Source organism: Oncorhynchus mykiss, chromosome 8, assembly GCF_013265735.2.
Source record: "Oncorhynchus mykiss isolate Arlee chromosome 8, USDA_OmykA_1.1, whole genome shotgun sequence".
Classification (NCBI taxonomy): domain Eukaryota; kingdom Metazoa; phylum Chordata; class Actinopteri; order Salmoniformes; family Salmonidae; genus Oncorhynchus; species Oncorhynchus mykiss.
This window is the reverse complement of record NC_048572.1, coordinates 12,164,426-12,188,265: the sequence shown is the minus strand read 5'-3', so window position 1 is coordinate 12,188,265 and position 23,840 is coordinate 12,164,426. Positions and strand designations below refer to the sequence as shown.

The following is a 23,840-nucleotide window of genomic DNA, read 5'->3' as shown; positions in this document are numbered from 1 at the left end:
AGATTACAACCAAGTTACACTTCCACTATACAAGCCAACCTTGTGCTCTGCTTCTGAAAGAGAATAAAACGTCCACGCTACCCGTGTCTGCTGTAAGCCCAAGCAGCCATTGAATGATCTGCGAGAAAAGAAGAAGACCGTATAGGTGGGATTTAGTGGAATCACTGTTGAATACCCATGCCATTTGTCGCCCGGAGCCGACTAGTCAAATCAAGCAAACAGTGTGAGAGAGAGAGAGATATAGAGAGTGTAGGCCAGTCTGTGGAAAAACAGAGGCTTTTTTTTTTTTAAATCGAGGCGATCACAAGCCGGCAAGTGGATGACACTCCACTAAAAATGAAGCACAAAGCATTGTAGGTGTTCAAGTAGAGACCAGTGGATGACTAACTCATTGGCACGAGAGACATAGTAATCGTCAGTGGGACAGATGGGTTTCATAATCTATCCATACTATGCAGTGCAAGAAGAAGAAATGGATCCATCAGCTGCTTTGGCATTGGGATCATTTTGTGGTAGTAGAAAGTTAATTATAACAGCTGATAGTAGTAGTAAGTCTGGGTACAAAAACAAATGAAAAATTGTTTAAAAGGATCACTCAAGTTCGTCCTTATAAAGTCACTTGCTGGTGTAATTGTAAGAATTGTACATTATCAGCAAATGCGGTTCTTTTTTTTTTTCTACAGAGAATTTACAAGGTAAAAAAACTAAATGTACAGGATTATATAAGAAAAACCAGCCAGTTACATCATAAACAAATTGTGTGTGGGGGGGGGGGGCTGTGCTTTACCCAAGAGATTGCCTGCAAAACTGTCTGCTACCCTCCATGGTGGCCACAAGCGCTGAGGGTAGCATTAGAGTGGCAGGGGTCAGATGTCACAGCATTTCACAGGTGACGTTTAAATCTTTTTGGTAATTCAGAGGGTGTCAAAGGTCAGCCCTGATGGCTCAGGAGCACCTCTTTACATAACTAGAAATAAGGTGAGGGGGGCAGCTCCTACTCTGGCCTTTAGTCAGTGGACACAGAAGGCAGGACTACATGAGGCCGTTGGTGGGCCCTCCGATGGGCCCCAGGTCAGAGCTACTCTTCATGTAGTATTTCTCTAGCTTGGCCAAGATGTGCTTGCCGTAGGTGTACTTGCGCAGGGTGGCGATGTGGGGCCGAATCTGGGGGAGCAGAGAGCAAAGATTAATTATACAATTTTTGGTGGGACTGGACCAATGAAGTTTAAAAGTTGTTCTCGTTTTAAAAACAAAGCAGTCTGCCTTCCACTTAAAAAGTCTGCCATTGAAGGATGCTAAAACATAAAAAATGATGGGAGAGCAGTCTGGTCAACATTCCACATAATACTGGACTTCACAGAGCACGTGATTAGGAGAGACTCCTATGGCTAACAATTAGAACAACTTCAGAGTATCCTAACCATGTTGTACCCAAAATCACCAACCTTTGGTTGTATGACAATAAATTAACCTGGCTTAAACTATTCTGATTTAAATGAACAGGTAATAGGAGACGTGGGATGTGCTCACTAGGAACCAAAGCCAAGCAAACAGGCCAAAACGGGACTAACCTGAACTTCTCCAATGAGAAACACACATTTTCGTAGCAAAATGTTTCCCGTTGTGAAACGTATTGCACTAATGAATTCACCTCAGAGACGATTGTATATGACAACCCACCTTGTGCATGATGATCTTGCGCTGGGCGGGCTCGGCCATGTCGATCATCCGCTGCACCACGTAGTTGGCATACTGGTCCTTCATCATGGTGTACAGGGCGCTGTGGGGGCCGTCCTTCTGGCAGCACACCTCGTCAATCAGCAGGGCCCGCTCGGCACGGGACGAGTGGATCACGCACTTCTCCACCACGTTACTGAAGGAGAGACGAGAGGCTACATGGGCCGGTGTCCTGGACACAGTCAGCCTAGTCCTGAACTAAAAACCAACTCACTGGAGAATCTACATTGAAAACCACCCCTAGAAGTCTCAGAATGTGACTCGTCTCACTCAGTGGAGGCTAGTGTCACTTTAAAAATGGCCTCATTGTAATGGCTGGAATGAAATAAAGGGAAAGCACATCTCTATGGATCTCACTCCCACCAGCTATGAAACTGTATATAAAATGAAGACAGCCCTGTGATTAGTAATGGGAGAACGAAAGGGTTTTGCCTTACCTTGCAAATTTGTGCTGGCTCAGGAGGAGCACTTTTCCGCGGACCTCTGCCACAATTTTGCTCTTATCTTCGGGTCTGCCGTGCTCCAGGACGTGCTGGATGACGTAGTTGCCGTACTGATCCTGCAGAGGGCGATGGAAACAGAAGACAGTGAGCGTGTTTGGGATCACGTTTCCCATTCCCCACAAAGGAAAACAATCAATTACATAATCTTGTAACGGCATTTAGTTCACCCCCACTATGGATTCAATCATTTACAGACAGTTGAGACAGATTTTCTTTTGACAGAAATCGATCATGACAACCCCGCAGAATTGTATCAATAGCACCACATCATTACCACAGATTAAGGTCAAAAGACCAGAGAGAGGCTAGTGATTCGTATGGGACACAGGCCTATACAGGTCCACGAGCAAACAGCTGCAGCTTTGTCCCTTCAGGGATGGCTGATAAAACCGTTATGGTTGTGAGGGAAAACAACCCAATACACCTAAACCTGTGCAGGAAGACAGACACTGAAACTCACCTGACCAGATAATAACATCAATAGTGCCAACATTTGACAATCTTAAATGATGACAATTCCTCACGAAAACAGATAATGCCAAAATGTTACAACTTCAATTCATTATTTCTCACTAATGCTTTAAGATACAAATGTCAAATATAAAGTCAACATATATATATTTTTTAAGTACATGTTTTGTCCTGGTTTCTTGGGGGGGAAAAATGCCCCCCCTCCCTATTTGATTTACAAACCTCCCCCATCATTTGGCATAATTGCTCTACATGGTCTGATGGACTTTACCCCTAAGTTCCAAGAACCCACAATTGAGTTCAAAGCCTATCAGACAATCCATGTCAATGTTGGGGGAGGGGGGGTCCAAATTGTGGCAAAACAAATGCTGTCGACTTAGGGAGTCTTTCTACCAAGCAGTGAGGAATAAACATTAGAGAAGGAAGAGAATAGAGCAGGAGGGAGGGGGAAAGAGGAAGAATCAGGAGGCGCCCGTGACCTAAGAGAGGGATTATCTAAACAGAGAGAGCCGAGAAGTGGGGTGCTGTGTATCCTCTACGTGACAGAACAGATTGTTTAGAAGCAAAGGAGAAAAAAAAAAGTGGCGAGGGAGGAAGAGGCGTGCTCTGAGTTTAGAGGAGGAAAGAGGCCTGCAAAAGAGGGATAGAGAGTTTAGTGACGGTAAAAAGGCCTGTACTGTGTTAAAGCACACTGGTTGTTGAGAGAGAAAGAGAGAGAGGGGAGGGAGGTGACACGAGGACAACGTCCGCGTGGGAGGGAGGCGAATTGCTCTGACCTTAAACAGTGCGTCGCTGGACACTGTATAATATGTTTTGGGTGTCATCTCCAATGAAACGCCTTGATATTTCTAGATGGAATAAGTGGGGGGGAGGGGGTAAAATTAACATAGGTCAGAGGTAGAAATCATTGACAGCATTCATACACTTATCCTTATCTATCATTAACTGACAGGGCTCACAGTCATGTTCGTTAGGCACCAAAGGGAAGAAAACCTACTGAAACAGGGAGGGACTGCCGGGACTTGTCCAAAGAGAAATCAGACACAACCCAGGCTACACAGCAACACTAACAATGAAAACGTCACAAGAACTACAACACACACACAAAGCTTATCACATTGTCTGTATCTGGGTGACTTGGGGCTAGTTATGAGGAGACCAGGGGCTTAACTGGCTGCACTTACCTGGCCGAGCTGCTCAGAGTGCTGGTGCAGCTCCTCCAGGATGGGCAGGGTCTGCTCCTGGGTGCAGTGCTCCAGGATCCTCTGAATCACCCTGCAGCCGTAAGGGTGGGTGGACAGCACAAACACCTGCAGGGAAGAGACAGACAGCACACCTCAACAAAATGGGTGGCAGGATCCCTCAGGTCTAGATAAGTGCAAAATAAAGTAACGCTTCAGATAAATGGAATTAAGCAGAACATTGATTAAAGCGTAGAGTATGTTGTCATTAACTGGCACTCAATGTCGATATGAAGATTTGTTCAATTAAAAAAACAAAAATCACTTGAAAAGGGCCAGTCCATACATTGAATCCTAAGGAGAAAACATTTCTACTGTGCGTCTGGGTCAATTTTCAACAGATTAAGATTTTTCTGAAACGGGCAGGTACTGTTATTGGAGCTGGTCCAAAAAGAACAGATTTTCATTTCCAGTTGTAAAAAGTGTTGCTGCGGAGTGCCCTGCTGAACACGAGCCTAGCTACACCTATAACTACGGGTGCGTTTGTAAATTCACTCTGGCTATGTACTCTGATTTCAGAGCACTCTCGTCTGAGTGTGCCAGCGCACAGAATTACTAATGAATTTACAAACGCACAACACCCATTGAATATGGCCGTGTCAGTAAACGTCAGCAAAAAAACAAACAAATTGTTGCCAACAGAATCTCTCATTTTCTGTTACAAAATGTTTTTCCCATTGCATGCCCTATTGAATGGGCTCTCACCTGGCCCTGGAAGGCGTCGATGATGAACTGCAGGGCCTGGGGCTGGACACACTCGATACACTTCTGCACCACATGGTTCCCGTTCTGATCCTTCACACACTTCAGCACGTGGCCGTCCAGTTCTCGTACGATGTCACTCTGAGGAAGGGGATAGAGGAAGAGGAGTCATCTATCCATCCATCTATCCATTCTATGGGTCATTCCCATAGAAATTGAGTCATTCTATTATTCTGCTTCTACGGTACATACATCCATTCTCTTCCTTCTAATGGCTCATTGATAACAATCTAATTTCTACCATAGTCCTTAATGTCAAGGGCAATTTCAAAGAAGCTTAAGGCTTTTCAAAGTGGACTGAAAAGGTCACAGGATCATATTACACAGGTTTCTATCCATCCACCATGCTTACCGGAGAGTCTTATCAGAACTTATCAGAAGACAGCAACTGATAACCCTAGGGCTACGTCATGGTCAAAAGTAGTGCACTAGAAAAGGGAATAGGATGCCATTTGGGATGCATCCTAGAAGCAATAAAATAAATCTAATGAGAAGTGAAGATCCCACTTACAATTACCTGCTGGTCAGAGGAGATAGACTCCAGGGCCTTCTGGATGACCCGGCAGCCGTACATCTGCAGGGCCAGGGGCAGCACGTGGCCGCGGATACGCGTGGCCAGAGCCAGCTTCTGATCCGCACTGCCAAACTGCAGAGACAAACAATACTTCAATGACAGCGACTTGAAAGTTTGTTCGTTTTGATTGTTTGCATTATATAATGTCCAGTAATTTAAAACAAAATGCTCTTATCCAGATAACTACTTTAGTGGGATACACTTATTGTACGGTTAAGATAATACACGATTAATATTGAACCTGAAAAAGTAAGCCACAAGCTGCAATATCGGTGCTAGTAAAAATCAAATTATCAGACACGTGCTGGTTGAAAGCACACTAACAGTTGGATTTGGAGGTAGACCAATTAATCGGAATGGCAGATTAATTGGGGCCGATTTCAAGTTCATAACAATCGGAAATCAGTATTTTTGGACAATTTCTTTTTACACCTTTATTTAACAAGGCAAGTCCGTTAAGAACACATTCTTATTTTCAATGACAGCCTAGGAACGGTGGGTTAACTGCCTTGTTCAGGGGCAGAACCACAGATTTTTACCTTGTCAGCTCGGGGGATTAAATCTTGCAACCTTACAGTTAACTAGTCCAACGCTCTAACCACCTGCCTCTCATTGCACTCCACGAGGAGCCTGCCTGTTACGCGAACGCAGTAAGCCAAGGTAAGTTGCTAGCTAGCATTAAACTTATCTTATAAAAAAACAATCAACCAATCATAATCACTAGTTAACTACACATGGTTGATGATATTACTAGTTTATCTAGCGTGTCCTGCATTGCATTTAATCGATGCGGTGCATATTCATGAAAAAGGACTGTCCTTGCTCCAATGTGTACCTCTCCATAAACATCAATGCCTTTTCTTAAAATCAATACGCAGAAGTATAGATTTTTAAACCTGCATATGTAGCTAAAATAAATCCAGGTTAGCAGGCAATATTAACCAGGTGAAATTGTGTCACTTCTCTTGCGTTCATTGCACGCAGAGTCGTTGTATATGCAACAGTTTGTGCCGCCTGGCTAGTTGCGAACTCATTTGCCCACATTTTTACGTAATTATAACATTGAAGGTTGTACAATGTAACAGGAATATTTAGACTTAGGGATGCCACCCGTTAGATAAAATACCGAACGGTTCCGTATTTCACTGAAATAATAAACGTTTTGTTTTCGAAATGATAGTTTCCGGATTCGACCATATTAAATGACCAAAGGCTGGCATTTCTGTGTGTTATGTTACAATTAAGTCTATGATTTGATAGAGCAGTCTGACTGAGCGGTGGTAGGCAGCAGCAGGCTCGTAAGCATTCATTCAAACAGCACTTTTGTGCGTTTTGCCAGCAGCTCTTCGCTGGTGTAACCAATGTGAAATGGCTAGCTAGTTAGCGGGGTGCGCGCTAATAGCGTTTCAAACGTCACTCGCTCTGAGACTTGGTTCTACACCTGCATTGCTTGCTGTTTGGGGCTTTAGGCTGGGTTTCTGTACAGCACTGAGAAAGCAGCTGATGTAAGAAGGGCTATATAAATAAATGTGAATTGATTTGAGTAGTTGTTCCCCTTGCTCTGCAAGGGCCGCATATTTTATGGAGCGATGGGTAACGATGCTTCGAGGGTGGCTGTTGTCGATGTGTTCTCAGTTCGGAAGCTATACTGTTACACTGGCATTACTAAAGTGCCTATAAGAACAACCAATAGTCATAGGTATATGAAATACAAATGTGTGTAGAGAGAAATAGTCCTATAAATACTATATGAACTACAACCTAAAACCTCTTACCTTGGAATATTGAAGTCTCATGTTAAAAGGAACCACCAGCTTTCATATGTTCTCATGTTCTGAGCAAGGAACTGAAACGTTAGCTTTCTTACATGGCACATATTGCACTTTTACTTTCTTCTCCAACACTTTGTTTTTGCATTATTTAAACCAAATTGAACACGTTTCATTATTTATTTGAGGCTAAATAGATTTTTATTGATGTATTATATTAAAGTTAAAATAAGTGTTCATTCAGTATTGTTGTATTTGTCATTATTACAAAAAAAATAAAATCTAATAATAATCCCCAAAATATTGGCCGATTAAATCGGTATCGGCTTTTTTTGGTCCTCCAATAATCGGTATTGGCGTTGAAAAATCATAATCGGTCGACCTCTAGTTGGTATGGTATGAGCCAATGATATCACAAGTATCCAGAGTGGCATTGAATCTAACCCGACAACTTTGACCACAGTTCCCACCTCAAAGAACTTCTGGATGACGTAGTTGCCAAACACGTCTGTCATCAGCTGGTAGGCTGCTTGCAGGATCTCCCCAAACACCATCTGTCTCTCTGCTGGGGTGGCCCTCTCCAGCTTCTGTTGGATGAACCTGGACACAGGGAGGGGGGGGGAAGCAAGAGAAAGAAAAGGTGGAAGAGGAGTTAAGAGCAACCTGAGCATTACAGTGATAAGTGTTGTTTTTCAACAGCATGATTGGAGGGCATTATGCAGCAGAGGTTGTGTGAGTCTGTGTACCACTGTGTGTGCATGCGGCGTGAGAAAATGCATGTTCATTTTATGTGAGTGAGCTTGTGTACGTGAGAGAGACTTCGTGTGTGTGTGTGTGGTGTGAGAAAACGAGCTCATAGTATGTGAGCGACTGTGTCCATTCAGCCGTGCATCTTTTCGTCACCCACCTGGAGCCGTGCTGGTCCTGGGAGAACTCCACCATGTGGCCGGGCAAGTCACGCAGCTGCAGGTTGGGGAAGCGGTTGTTGCGGAAGTCCTCCAGCAGGCGGCTGCGCCCGCTGGGCATGACGTCTGAGCGGCTGTAGCGGGGCCGAGACGGCGGGAACAGCTGGCTGCTGGAGCTGAACAGGCTGGAGGTGCCCCCCGCACTGCGGTACTTGGCCTCCGCGCCGGGCGCCGCCGAGATGTAGCGCCCGCTGCCGTTCGTCAGCCCGCCTGGAGGTCGGGAATACCGGGAGGAAACAAAGGATGAGGGGGTGTTGCCATAGAGATAGAATTTCGACCCTCAGTACGTAGCTTGAATGGGAATTCCCCCTCTGGTCACTATTTCTATGCGTGTCTAGCCATCCACTTAGAGTGGTGTTGAGTACAGTGAACTAGACAGATTATATGTGAGAGAGAGAGATCTCCATACGGTGCAAAACCATTTCATCTTTTGAAGAGTGACTGACAGGGTGGCGACAAAACTTAATTGTGTATCACTGCATGAAGTTTTCTATCTGCCTGCTCATCTTATGTTCATGTCTATGCTCTCCAACGCATTTATTACACCTGGTCTTACCCAGGTGAAGGCTGGAGGAGGAGCCGTGAGAGGAGGGCAGAGAGGGTGGGGGTGTGAGGGGGGAGTGGCCCGGTGTTAGGCCAATGGGACTGGGCGAGGAGTAGCCCAGGCTGTTGTAGAAGGGCTGACCAATGGGGGTGAGGCTGCTACCACCTCCACGCTTGTACAGGTCCGAGTTGGCCAGCAGGGAGTCCCGGCGAGAGACACTGCTGCTGGTGGAGCTCGACACTATGGGAGAGAGATGAAGACGGGGAAATAAGGAGACGGGAGAGAAAAAGAGGACAGCAGGGCATCCAAAGAGGTGGGGTACAGAATCTTTGGAAAATGCAATTAATTGTCAAGAGTGCATGACATCACATCTTATGTATGCTTTTTGCCATATGAACAATGAACCTGAAGGTTCCTTCTCCACTAACCTGAGGAGCCGAAGCCTCCGAGCGCCGAGCCCAGTCCCACGCCCAGTGAGCCGCCGGCACCGCTGAATCCTAGAGACGAGGTGGGCGGTGGAGCCTGGGAGGTGTGGGAGAACAGGGAGCTGCTCTGGGAGCTGGCCGGCACCGACCCAGAGCCGTAGAAGGAGCTGGAGGGTAAGCCCTGGTTCTGCTGCTGCTGGGGCTGCTGCTGGGGTTGGGACATGGAGCGGTACAGGCCGTTGGGCTGGGGGCCTGACATGTTGTTGCCTGAGCCGGACGCTGACGCCGCAGCCGCTATATAGACAGAGGGGAGAAAGAGGGATGGAAAGAAAAACCAGGTCACCACGGTTCAGTGTGGTGCCTATTTGGAGTAGACATGGGGTGGGGTGAGCACTATTAAAACTGCTGGATAGCCCTGTTGGTATGAGCAATTCATCCACATCATTGTAAGATTGAGATTCGATTATAAAGCCTTGCTCAACTTTCACAAGCAAAGTACAGTAATATTGTGTTCACACTATCAACATGGCACTCATTCCACTAGCTGCTAAGCCGCCTCCCAAAACACAATTTCCCACAAACATTAGGAGAACACTGGGCCAGACAACCCGTGGTACTCACCAGCTTGCGCTGCGGCCTGTGGGTTGATGAGGAGCGGGGTTTGGACCAGGCGGACGGGCCCTCCCAGACCTCCGCGGGCCCCAGGGGCCATCACCAGGGTTCCGTTCTGGTCGTAGTAAGCGGCGGGGGCCAGCATCTGGTAACCTGGGTGGGCAGGAGACAGACAAACTGAGGGGAAACACACTGTGAAAACCAGCCTGGCAAGTGTGTGTTTGGTCTATGAAGTTGCGTGTGGTCTACGAAAGGGCTGAAGACGTGTTATCTTACTGCACCAGAATCAGAAGGGAAAGGCAGTTTGAAAGAGTATGTACACAAACGTATTCCAGAGGGAATATGAGACAAGCTTTCATATCAAATTACACCCCCCCCCCCAACTAAAGCACTACACAGACCTGTTAAGCCTGTTAGAAGGGGCTAAAGGGAAACCTCAACATGCCTTGGAAGGCTTCAAGAGTGGCATAGATGCACATAATGCTGAGAGCCAGTATAATATATTCACATGCTACTCTTCACCTCTCACCCCTTGGGTAAACTCCAGACCTGTACACGACTGGCTGTGTTGTACTTTTCACACTACCGCACCGCACCGACCCAAACCAAACGCTGCCTGCTCGGATATCCTCTTTTGACATTGTCCTTTGTTCCTGCAATTATGTGGCTGCTAAACCAGGCCTGCTCAGTAGAGCTTGGTTTGGCTCAGTAGTGTTCAAATCAAATTTTATTTGCGCCGAATACACACGCGCCGAATACACACGCGCCGAATACAACCTTACAGTGAAATGCTTATTTACAAGCCCTTAACCAACAACGCAATAAAGAAAAACAACAAATAAATAAAGAGCATCAGTAAAATAACAATAGCAATGCTATATACCAGGGGGTACAGGTACAGAGTCAATGTGGAGGCTATATACCAGGGGGTACAGGTACAGAGTCAATGTGGAGGCTATATACCAGGGGGTACAGGTACAGAGTCAATGTGGAGGCTATATACCAGGGGGTACAGGTACAGAGTCAATGTGGAGGCTATATACCAGGGGGTACAGGTACAGAGTCAATGTGCGGGGGCACCGGTTAGTCGAGGTCATTTGTAAATGTAGGTAAAAACCTGTGTGTGCTCAACTAACACTACTCAGTCACTGACCTGGCATACCAGCGTAGGCGAGGGCAGGGTTGGCAGCGGCAGCTGCTGCCAGAGACTCCTGCTGGCTCTGTTGGCCCTGACCAGGGGTGAGAGGGCGCTGGTTGTTCCCGGGGCGCATCACCTGGAGAGAGAGAGAGGGAGAGAGAAGATCAAGGGGTTACACCACAACCGAACTTAAAATGACTTGAGTCATCTGAGGGAAAATGTACAAGATAAATCATGGTCACTTCCAATACACCTTTGGCTATAACGCTTAACCCTTAAATTAATTATCTAGTTAGCTGCTGTTAATTGGTGAAATGCCTACCTGTTGCTGTCCTGGCCCCGGTCCTTGATTGGATCCCTGCTGGTTAGCGTTGTGACTGGCAGCCTGTTGCTGGAAGAGGTTGGCAGGGTACACGCCCCAAGGAACACCATAGTACTGGGGAGGAACCACTGTAGGCCCTAAGGGAAGGGAGTCCTCAGTTACTACTACCAAACCTGTGGTATGAACTTGCAATTCAATACAGAAGATTATACACTCACGAAGCAGTAAAGCAGCTTTTGATGACAGTACCCACTCAGAGTGAAAGAGGTGCTATGTATGAATACAGTTTGTGTGTGTGTGTGTGTGTGTGCTAACCGGCAAGTGTAGCTGCTGCGGCCAGTCCTGCAGCGGTGTAAGGGTCGGTTCCGGGGGGTCCAGTGTTGATGATGTATGGGTTTGGCACGAACGCGGGAGCAAGGCCGGCTGAAGAAAACCTCCAGTTAGCAGTGTGTCCAAATCGAATAACACATCATCCGATATCAAATTGCCGTCAAAACCACAATTACATTTTTGTTTTATATATATTTTTAAGTATGGCATTCAGGACATTTTTACGTACAAAACATTCAGACGGAATACTACACCAATAAAAGGTAATACTACCCAATCTGGCACAAATATGCGTGTGTGCAGTTCGGAGCCAAATAATGAATAAATCCACAGTACATTACTGTATATAGTAATCAAAACTACAATCATAATTCAGGGGGTGCTTGTATTGTTGCTGGGCAGCAGCCAGGGTAGAACATCTAGAACCTACCAAGGTGTTGTTGCTGGGCAGCAGCCAGGGTAGAACATCTAGAACCTACCAATGTGTTGTTGCTGGGCAGCAGCCAGGGTAGAACATCTAGAACCTACCAAGGTGTTGTTGCTGGGCAGCAGCCAGGGTAGAAAATCTAGAACCTACCAAGGTGTTGTTGCTGGGCAGCAGCCAGGGTAGAACATCTAGAACCTACCAAGGTGTTGTTGCTGGGCAGCAGCCAGGGTAGAACATCTAGAACCTACCAAGGTGTTGTTGCTGGGCAGCAGCCAGGGTAGAACATCTAGAACTTACCAAGGTGTTGTTGCTGGGCAGCAGCCAGGGCATACTGTTGCTGCTGGGCAGCAGTGAGCTGCTGGACAGTCAGATGGTTGGACCTCTGGAACAACTGGACAACAAACAGAACAAGTTAGACACATTAATACCCAAGCTTCCACTACTCTCAGGGACAGGGAAGCGAACTGGTAAGGACCCAAAAAGGTGACAAACTACTTGCATTTAAAATTATACACATTTGATCAATCTCAATATTCCTAACTATCCAAACCACAATAAACTTTATTGTCCTGGGGTTGGGGGGGGGGGGGGGGGGGGGGGGTGTTGGACTCTTTGGTCTGGGTTTAAAGCTACAGTACGTAACTTTTTGGAAGAGTCGACACAAAGAAAAGTGAACTATAGATCTGTCACTCATTAAAAGCATGTTCAAGAAGCAGATCCTCAAGGTAGATGGATTATTTTAAATATGTTATTGGACAATAAACAGACATGGCTTATTAACCTATACGGTCCGAATAATGATGATCCAGGCTTCTTTGAAAATATAAGAATTTAACACTAGACTGTATTATTATGGTGGGAGATTTTAAATACGGTCTTAAATACCTCTATGGGCCGTAAAGGAAATCACCCTCAGGCACTTAAGGAAATCATGAATGTCATGGATATATTGGAATTAGTGGATATATGGAGACTTAAATACCCTGACCTAGTGAGATATACTTGGCGGAGGCTTAATCAAGCTAGTCGTCTTGACTACTTTCTTATACCATTCTCTCTGGCACCAAAAGTTTAAAAAGTGTTGATGGGGACAGAATGCGGTCGGATCATCACATAATTTACATATATATTACTCTTACAGAATTTCCACGTGGGCGAGGATATTGGCAATTTAATCAAAGCCTACTAGATGATAAATTGTTTAGAACTAGGACAGAATAATTTATAACTGACTTTCAGACGTAACATAGGTACAGCCAATCCCCTTATTGTATGGGACACTTTTAAGTGTGCCTTTAGAGGCCATGCAATTCACTACTCATCTATAAAACAAAAGCAATTTAGATCAAAAGAGTCCATATTAATAAAGGAAATTGAAGAACTAACATTTACAGTTAGATAGCAATAAAAACAATAGCATAGAGGCACAGAATAAGTTAGAGGAAAAACAAAAAGAAATGGAGGAAGTTATTCCAGAAAGATCCAGTGTAATATATTATAAAAATCAAGCGAACTGGAAGGAATATGGGGAAAAAACAAATGATGGAGTCGTGCATGATTCACCAAATTATATTTTGAAAGAGGAAGTAAAGTACTTTAAGAATATGTTTGTGTTTCAGGCTCCTCCATCTCCACTAACTGAAACTAATTGTATGGATTTTCCCCCTAATAATATTGTAAAATTAACATCTGTACAGAAAGACTAATGTGAAGGACAAATTACAGAGGAGGAACTACTTGATGCAATTGGGGCCTTTAAGGATGGGAAAACTCCAGGGCTGGATGGCATATCAAAAAAAAACTTTTGATATACTCAAAAGGACCATTATTAGCACGTTTTAATCACTCGTATATAGATGGTAGATTATCAGACAAGCAACAAGAAGGTCTGATAACATTATTACTGAAACAGGACCCAAGTGGTGTGTATATATAAAGATCCAGTCCATTAAAAAAATTGGAGACCTCCTACACTTCAGTGTTGTGATGGTTTGATTTATCTTGGCCAGGTCGCAATTGCAAATGAGAACTTCTAAACTAGCCTACCTGGTTAAATAAAAGTTAAAAAAACAAAAACATTGCACACCAGGAAGAGAGTTGTGTTCGGCTAGCAGTGTTTCTGCAGCGGTGTTTGCAAATCGATTGATAGAAATCCTTATGATATCATTCTGTAAGGTAGACCTACTTTGCAGTCAACATTTAATTGGGAAGTTTTTTTGGGGGAAAGCCACTAGGTTATGCAGACATTAAAGTCATGCTAACTGGCTACACAACACAGAGGTGCACAGAAACAGGCAGTACTTCAGAAAGTTGCAGGAAATAAGAATCACTGATGCGTTGTTTGTCGGGTTCACCAAGGGGTCATGAAAAGGGTTGTACCAAAATGTTTGATGTATTAGAATAATTGATTATGCTTATGTTTTATTAATAGAAGGAGAGGGGTTATAAGACCCCTCCCTCACATTTATAGGGTCCTTGACTACAGATTAACAATATATATATATATATATATATATATATATATATTCATTATATAGTTTTATAATTGTTCCACAGTTGTTTGCTCGCTCTCTTATAATGTGTGACAGACAGAACTCTGCAGGGGAGTGTGGAAGATAAGAGACTACTCAGACATTCCACAATAAATCAACTTTGGGGAGGGGACATTTATTGCCTAGCTTTGAGATAAACACTGAAACTCTTATGTTTGTATAGCTGTGGATGCAGGGCTTTGGTCTCAGGAGTAAAAAGGTAATGACGTAGTCAGTGACATCACTAAGGCGGGACTTCAGTTTAATAAAACAACTTGAGACCTTTTGTTTGATGCAGAACTTACTCAGAAACATGTGTGCTATGTTCCTGTTTGTCAACAATTGCATTAAAGGTTTTTGAATGATTTAATTAAAGATAGTCATAATGCTAATTTCATCAATGAACCAATGATTGACAAGGATGAAGAAGAAACAAACCCTAACATGTTCATGAATTGTGAGAAACTGCAATATAACTTATTTTCTAATAAGTTCAACACATTTAACTTTCTGTGCTCAGTCAATGATTGATAGGACACAGACCCCCACCCACCCAAAAAACATTGTTCCTTCAGATCTCCAGGTCTATTGGAGATCAAAACAGCTCATATCACCAAAAAGTGGCAGGTTTACATCAACCTATGCACTAGAGAGAAATGTAGTCCCTCGTTACTACTTCTTGGTTCAACCCACCTGCTGCTGGGAGTTGTAGTCAAACAGGCCGACGGGGGTGCCGGAGGAGTCTACCTGGATCTGGTTGCCGGCGTAGTCGAACTGGAGTGACTCCACACCCTGCTGCTGCTCCATGTTGCCCATGTTCTGGGCCTCCTGGCTCTGGAAGTCCTCCTGCTGCTGGGGTTTGCTCTGGGGCTGCATGGTCTGGTGCTGGAGGTGGTGTTGCTGATGCTGGTGCTGCTGGTGCTGGACCATCATCTCCAGTCCGGCCTGGCCAGGGCCCATCCTCTCCACCGCCTCGGTGGGGGAGGCCTGGCGACTTCCTGGGGTGGGACTGGAGGGGGGGGCGACGGGAGCAGTACATGTGACGATATGGTCTTTGAGGCTTTGTTCACAACTATCTCCCTGCAAAGTCTGCCTTACAAGATCGGTTTCTCTTTGAAGCAAAAGGATTAAAATGTCTAATCGGCATAATTCAAATAACTTTCATTTTTCAAAAAGGTCTCTATGTGCGGTGACGGATTGGTAAATAAAATATCTCAATGATAATTTCATGGCCCCCCATTCACCCCCCAATAACCACTAAAAATGGCCCATACTTGAAGTCTTTGCAGTCTCTGTCCATGCCATTGAGCAGGCCTCTCCCATTGGCCTTGGCCGCATCACTCTCCTCTCCCACTTTCATTTCTGGGCTCTTGTCCTCTTCAAACGGAGACGTCTGGTCTTGGGCGTTACCTTTCTCCCTCCCGTCCGGGTCAGCGTCCCCGCCGCCCTACAAAGCAAAAATAAATCAAACATTCAGAAGGCTTGTTCCTCCAAACAGACGCAACGCTCCATCAGAGAACAAGAGGCTAGGCCCTAAGCAATAAGAATTTGATGTTGGATTTCTGGAATAACTCTAGACCTGACAATTTTTGTATCACTACTGAAGCCGATGTAGATCTTCTGTTGGTTCTGAGTGGATTGGCGTAAAGGGCAGAGAGCGAAAGAGACCTTGGCAGAAAGACTTACGTAGCCACCGTTCCTGTAGCGGCCATCCATCTTGTCCCCGGGGGAGGAGCTCAGGACGTACTCCACCATGCTCACGCCCAGGCCTCCGCCCTCGGAGCGAGGGGAGAGCACGGAGTTGGCGTCGCCGTTCCCATGGAAACCCTGTCCGGGTCGTCGCTGCACCATGATTGGTTGGGACACAGAGTGATCTGCTCAGAGGAAAATAATAGACAGCCAGGAAGGTGAGACATGGAGATTGTCCTGGGTCAATGCAGAGACAACCCTTCTCAAAGAATAGGAGTTTCAGCAGATTTAAAAAACATTTTTAAAAAGCTATTGGCATGGTCTTCATGGTACCAGTTCAACTATGTATTATCTCTACGTAACTAAAAGTAATCCCCAAAAGTAATTATTCATCACGAGAGGGCCATAAACAATAACTCAGCAAAAAATAATATCCTTTTTTCAGGGCCCTGTCTAAGAATTTGTAAAAATCCAAATAACTAAACAGATCTTCATTGTAAAGGGTTTAAACACTGTTTCCATGCTTGTTCAATGAACCATAAATTCATGAACATGCACGTTGCTCGTTAAGCCACGAACAGCTTACAGACGGTAGGCAAATAAGATCACAGTTATGAAAACTTAGACCCCTAAAGAGGCCTGTCTACTGACTCTGAAAAACACCAAAAGAAAGATGCCCAGGGTCCCTGCTCATCTGCGTGAATGTGCCTTAGGCATGCTGCAAGGTGCCTTAGGCATGAGGACTGCAGATGTGGCCAGGGCAATAAATTGCAATGTCCGTACAGTAAGACGCCTAAGACAGCGCTATAGGGAGACAGGACAAACAGCTGATCGTCCTCGCAGTGGCAGACCACGTGTAACACCTGCACAGGATCGGTACATCTGAACATCACACCTGCGGGACAGGTACAGGATGGCAACAACAACTGCCCAAGTTACACCAGGAACGCACGATCCCTCCATCAGTGCTCAGACTGTTCGCAATAGGCTGAGAGAGGCTGGACTGAGGGCTCATAGGCCTGTTGTAAGGAAGGTCCTCACCATCAACAACGTCACCTATAGGCACAAACCCACCGGCGCTGGACCAGACAGGACTGGCAAAAAGTGCTCTTCGTTGGCCATGGCAGAACACTGACATTCCTGTCTTGCAGGAAATCACGCACAGAACGAGCTGTATGGCTGGTGGCATTGTCATGCTGGAGGGTCATGTCAGGATGAGCATGCAGGAAGGGTACCACATGAGGGAGGAGGATGTCTCCCCTGTAACCACAGCGTTGTCATGGCAGGCAATCTCAACAAACGCAGTCCGATGATGCTGTGACACTTCCCCAGACCGTGACGGACCCTCCACCTCGATCCCGCTCCAGAGTACAGGCCTCGGTGTAACGCTCATTCCTTCGATGATAAACGCGAATCTGACCATCCCCCCTGGTGAGACAAAACCGCGACTCGTCAAAGAGCACTTTTTGCCAGTCCTGTCTGGTCCAGCGACGGTGGGTTTGTGCGCATAGGCGACGTTGCTGCCGGATCTCAATCCCATTGAGCACGTCTTGAACCTGTTGGATCGGAGGGTGAGGGCTAGGGCCATTCCCCCCAGAAATGTCCGGGAACATGCAGGTGCCTTGGTGGAAGAGTGGGGTAACATCTCACAGCAAGAACTGCCAACTTTGGTGCAGTTCATGAGGAGATGCACTGCAGTACTTAATGCAGCTGGTGGCCACACCAGATACGGACTGTTACTTTTGACCCCCCCCCCCCCTCCCTTTGTCCAGGGACACATTATTAAATTTCTGTGGAACTTGTTTTGTTTATGTCTCAGTTTCATACAAATATATTATTTTTATTATAATATTTTCGTATTCTCTAACTATTAAAATTTGAAATGACTAGTATGCTTTTTAAAAATAAAATGCAACATGTAAACAGTTGGTCCCGAGTTGCATGACAAAAAGCTTATTCTCTCTCAACATTTGTGCACATATTTGCTTACATGCCCGTTAGTGAGCATTTCTCCTTTGCCAGGACAATCCATCCACCCACCTGACAGGTGTGGCATATCAACATATCAAGCTAATTAAACAGCATGATCATTTCACAGGTGCACCATGTGCTGGGGAAAATAAAAGGCCACTCTAAAATGTGAAGTTGTCACACAACGTCAGTCCCAGCTTTGAGGGAGTGTAAAATTGGCATGCTGATTACAGGAATGTCCACCAGAGCTGTTGCCAGATAATATAATGTTCATTTCTCTACCACAAGCCGTCTCCCATGTCGTTTTAGAGAATTTGGCAGTATGTCCAACCGGCCTCACAACCGCAGACCACGTGTGACCACGCCAGCCCAGGACCTCCACATCTTGCTTATTCACCTGAAGGATCGCCTGAGACCAGTCCCCCGGACAGCTGATGAAACTATGGGTTGGCACAACTGAAGAATATTAGGCAAGCTCATCTGCATGCTTGTCGTCCTCACCAGGGTCTTAACCTGACTGCAGAGCGGCGTCGTAACAGACGTCAGTGGGCAAATGCTCACCTTTGATTGCCACAATGGAGAAGTGTGCTCTTCACAGATGAAACCCGATTTCAACTGTACCGGGCAGATGCTTGCTTCCTGCAGGAATGTCTACCAGAGCTGTTGCCAGATAATTGAATGTTAATTTCTCTACTATAAGCCGCCTCCAACTTAGTTTTAGAGAATTTGGAAGTACATCCAACAGGTCTCATAACCACAGACCACCTGTATTTTGTCGTCTGGGCGAGTGGTTTACTGATGTCAACGTTGTGAACGGAGTGCCCCATGGTGGCGGTGGGACTATGGTATGGGCAGGCATAGGCCAAGGATAATTAACAAAATTGGGACAATTTGAATGCAGAGATACGAAATCATGAGGCCCATTGTCGTGCCAGTCATCCACCGCCATCACCTCATGTTTCAACATGCCAATGCACAGCCCCAAGTATGCAAAGGAGTTGTGTCGCACTGCATGAGGCAAATGGTGGTGACACCAGATACTGACCGCTTCTGATCCACGCTCATATTCTTTTTAAGGTATGTGACTAACGGATGCATTGTCTGTATTCCCCGTATTCCCCAGTCATGTGAAATCCTTAGATTAGGGCCTAACGAATTAATTTCAATTGACTGATTTCCTTATATGAACTGTAACTTAGTAAAATTCTTCCTTTTTGCATGTTGCATTTATATTTTTGTTCAGTGTAGGATAACCAAATAATAAAGTGACCAACTATAAGATTTCACCTTCCTTATAACTGTAAAATTCATATTTGTATGTTTAATGTTAGAATTTTGGGGGGCATATTTTCTGAAGGTCTTTTGATCAAAATGTCGCTGTTCATGTCTCACAGAGCCGTAGCGTGGCTACCTGAACTTGTTAGGAACTAGCCTTTCATCTCATATGTCTGACAAACAAACAATGCTTAAAAAAAATGTATCTGTGAATTTTGAGATTAATGGCTATAAATCGATCTCAATGTACTACAGCGATGAAGCCACGCTCTCCTGCTGTGCTATGATGTAAGGATTGCAGACATGTGCTTTGCCAGTGCTTGTGACATAGGGTTCAGCCAGGAGTTGGACAGTCGAAGAGCAAAAGAAATGGTAGGAGGGCTATCCCAGCTTCAAGTGGTTTCAGATTTCACATCCTACTTCACACCGGCTCAAATATACTATGGTGTCAGTAGGAACCAGCCAATTTGATATAGTGTCCACAAAAATATCAGTCGGAACCAGTACCATGCAGATCCCCTAAACAGACATTACATCCAAGAGGTTAAAGCTGAAATGTCACTTTTTGGGTGACTCTGACCAAATTCACATAGGTATGCGTGTTATAGATCTGTCATTCTCATTGAAAGCGGGACTAAGAAGCGGTAGATCTGGTCAATGTTTGCCATTTCTATGCTTCCGCTCTTAAGTTTTGCTTTTGCGTCTTTTTCACTTACGGTTTTGTACACCAGCTTCAAAAAATATATTTTACAGCAGTTTAGATGGTACAATGATGCTCTACACCAGGAATAATGAACTAGATTCAGCCGCAGCCCAATTTCTCTCTTGAGCAGATGGTCAGAACATAATTACAAATCATTTGTAGACTGCAAATTGACCACAAGAAGCACAAACAGATATATTTGACTAAAACAATCTCAACCTTGCTTACATTTGTATATGATCATGTCATATCTCTTTATTAAGCGTGGGTAATACTTGGGAACAGATTTCTTGAATTAAAAATCACTTGGAGCTGATTTCCTGGTGTTTAAAAAAAAAAACATTTAACAGTATTTTATGTCCAACAGTGAAAATTCCACACACACTATATATCTATATAGAGATTTTTGTTTGTGCTCAGAAAACCTGGGGGGGGGGGGGGGGTAAATCAACCGGCGAAAGTTGAGGAACCTTGCTCTACACTACAGTATACTGTTTTGTCACATAAAAAGAGAAATGATGATAACTATTAGAATTTTAGCAGCCAGGAAATTGTGGTGCAATTTCTGCATAGTGCCTCTAAGAATGTATGCATATGGGGGAGCCAAGGGGTTGATAAAAATAAAATTGGTTCTCAAAAAGCCCCGAGGGTAAATCAAACAGACAAACAAGCAGAGGCATAGAAAACCACTCACGAGAAGATCCCCAAGCATTCTCCCGCCATTCCTCTCCAAGGAGCATCCCTTTCCTTCCATCCTTGGACAAGTCATCCGAATCCCACAGTTTTTTTGCTGGCAGGAGCTGTAAAGAGAAGGCAAAATGGCTACTTGGACATTCTCGACATTCTGGGTCACCGTGGGAAACTTCAATGGAAGATGTAGCACAGAATCTATCCTAGTTTTAAAGGGAAGAAATGTGAGATGTTGTGGTGGATCTCAACCTACCTCACCCATGCCCCTGGACTCCAAAGCAAGGGCTTGAAAACCATAGTTCATCTCATCCACAGTTCGAACCTGAAAAAAATAATAATGTGGCTTCAGTCAGAGCACATACACAATTCAACCTGGCAAAAATGGTATCCTCATTCATGGTAAGCTAGTTCTGGACATCATATTGAAATTGGAGGAACACAAATTGATACAACACAAATTGATGCAAACTCCAGCCACACTTACAAGGTTGTCCTATACAACAAAGACTTATGAGTCTAAATAAATTACCATGTTCACTAAAAAGTAATACAAATCCTACTACTGTATGGGTTGTTAAAGCATAGGATGAGTTACAAATCTGAATTATATCCTTAGATAGAGATCACTGACAGAGACCCCCCCCCTCCCTCCCTCTTTACACAGACACATACTTCCCAAGTCAGTTGTTGTTGTCGTCAACAGGCTAGGTGTTTACTGGGAATGGAACATAATCCTTCAAACTTTCACGTGCAACTTTGAAAATTAGTTTAACAAGCCATTAGAATGAACCACTAGGATATTTGACAGGCTAATGCTTGCTACAATGAATATTTGTTGAATGATTTATATGAAACAGAAGCAAGTGTAGCTTTCTAAAGAGTGGGAAATCTTTGGCTGGTGCAATTTATGTCATGCTCTGGACTGAAACGGCAAGGGTCTCTTGTGGTAAAGTAGTTTCTAGAAAGTAGAAGATCTGCTTCATTCAAATATTTTATTATCAAACAGGAAGCTTGTAGCCAAGTAGTTTGGCTCTGGCAAAACCATTGTACCTGGTCAACGTGGTTGCCGTCTCCAGTGGGCCAACGGTGCTTGCTGGAGGTGCAACCTCCCAGCTGCTCCCCAGGCTGCCTCTGGAAGAAGTAGCCCACTGTGGCATCATCCTGAGAGCGCCCACTTAGTGGAGGCTGTGGGGTACCTGGGATGGGGTTGGGTCCCTGCAGACGGTGTGGCCCTCCGGGACCCTGACCTGCAACCCCCATGGCAGCCAGGGATCCCCCTCCGTGAACTCTGACGCCCCCGGCTTCAGGAGCACCGTTTGTGTGCAGCATCCCGCCTCGTGTCTCCTGCCAGGCCACGTCATTCATACCTAGGATGCTGCATGGAACGCTCATTCCACGGGGAAACCTGTGGAGGGGGAAATAACAGAACATGTGTGAGTAGAGTTGCTTTACATTGCATATGGATAGCACTTATCAAACATCATGTACATACACTAACCTGAGGTTTCTGATATCGAATGTATTTGTATTTATTAGGAATCCCTTCAATGCTTATTGAACCAACATATACACAGTCTTTCTTTGGTCCCCAACAGAGAGTTTCCTTGCTTTGTTTCATAAGTTACAATAACATTTGTAAATTGACACACTGAAAGGTCTGTAGAACTTCAGCATAAAGCACTAGCAGCTAGTGTCAATCTAAGGTAACAATCTTCTCTGGGGACGTTGTCTGCCCTTCCTTTGACTTGGTTACCTAGCTTGCTAGTTAACTTATTAAGTGGCTAGCTATTACATTAATAAACTTGAGCTCGTTGCTAGCTAGCTAACAAACTAATAAATATTCAGTGTCCGAAAGTCCGTGTAATACGCAATTTGGCCTTCTTAGCCATAATAGGTAACATCGATCGCTAACATGGTCAAAATTAACTAGCTAGCTATAGATAGTGGAAACCAATCTCTTGATAATAATCAAAACAATGTTAGGTAACGTTAGATGGATAACGTTAACTAGCTCTCCAAGCTAGCTAAATTAGCTAGCTTGCTAAATAACTTGTTAGCGTAGCCAATCGAACAATGAATGTCTGCCCACCGAGTGCTCAACTCTTCGGTGTCGGGTGTGTGTTTCGACATATTACAGGCAGCATGTAGCTAGCTAGTTAACGTACTGTACTGTGGATTAGTTTGGCTAGTTTAAAAAAAAAAAACTTGTCTGAATGTTAGTTATCATGCGAAATGTATACATTCGCCAACGTACGTTTCCTGGCAACATAACATAGAGATAGTTAACAATTTCTCTGTTCCGGACAACGGGCTAGTTCACTGGAAAAACAACCGTTCGTGAACAACGTTAGCTAGCTATCATTAGCGGTTAGCTACCTGACGTTAGTTAGCTAGCTATACTGACAGAAGCCAAGTTAGCTAGCTAGCTAGCTAGCGTTAACAGTTCACCTGTAAATCCAGCGTCAATGTTGAATTTGTTAAATGAACTAATTTAACTAGCTAGTCAGATAACTAGATTTGTTGATGCTACCATGGCTAGCTAGGCAGATTAAGGAAGGCCTCTTACCTTTTCAGTTTGATAATAAAAATAAATAAAATACCACCCAAAAATTACTAGCTAGCTATTGTAGTTAAATAAGTGCATACAATAAAAACATAGCTCTCCGTTGTTCACACGCCGCTGAACAGTTGTAATCAAACGTTTTTAACCGAGCGAACCATACAAATGCCGTCTGGTGAGCTGCATTAACAAAACACCATTGCTGCTGGGTAACTACACACTCACTAACAACATGGCCCCCCTCCAAGTTCCAGAGGGGCCTTACCCGCTAAACAAAAGGGGGAAATTCTCAACGACCACGGCAATAATCCACGTTTAAAATAGTGAGAATAAGTACAACATCGCATTATAGACATTTAGAAGATACTCACGCGCTGTCTTTTCGGTAGAAGAGCGATGCTTGTACAAAATGTCAGGGGTATAAATGTATATTGTTTTGTATCCGTGGAGATCGGTGTTTTAATGATTTGGGATTGAACATGCAATATATAGGAGTTTGACTATATCACGCTAGTGCCCTCCCTGCAGCCTATTATGCATATTGTACGTTAAATAGACCCGCGCATAGTACGTCAATTAAACCCGCTATTTGCAATTATAA

At 44.6% G+C, this 23,840-nt stretch overlaps 1 protein-coding gene across 10 annotated transcripts; it reads right to left on the bottom strand.

Moving 5' to 3' along the window:
* Positions 1-277: 277 nt before the first annotated feature.
* On the bottom strand, positions 278-23,775 carry pum2 (pumilio RNA binding family member 2). Of its 10 annotated transcripts, none has more exons than XM_036984499.1 (23): positions 23,611-23,775; positions 21,730-22,084; positions 20,933-21,001; positions 20,684-20,789; positions 16,038-16,225; positions 15,626-15,798; positions 15,045-15,360; positions 12,118-12,211; positions 11,379-11,486; positions 11,064-11,200; positions 10,757-10,877; positions 9,613-9,780; positions 8,995-9,285; positions 8,579-8,806; positions 7,965-8,232; positions 7,528-7,657; positions 5,226-5,360; positions 4,658-4,795; positions 3,896-4,021; positions 3,488-3,559; positions 2,175-2,296; positions 1,681-1,873; positions 278-1,164 (listed from the first exon to the last, which is right to left on the bottom strand). In XM_036984499.1, exons 2-23 carry the CDS (start codon positions 22,069-22,071, stop codon positions 1,033-1,035), a joined length of 3,657 nt encoding a protein of 1,218 aa, XP_036840394.1. In that variant the 5' UTR covers positions 22,072-22,084; positions 23,611-23,775; the 3' UTR covers positions 278-1,032.
* Between the last annotated feature and the right edge of the window lie 65 nt (positions 23,776-23,840).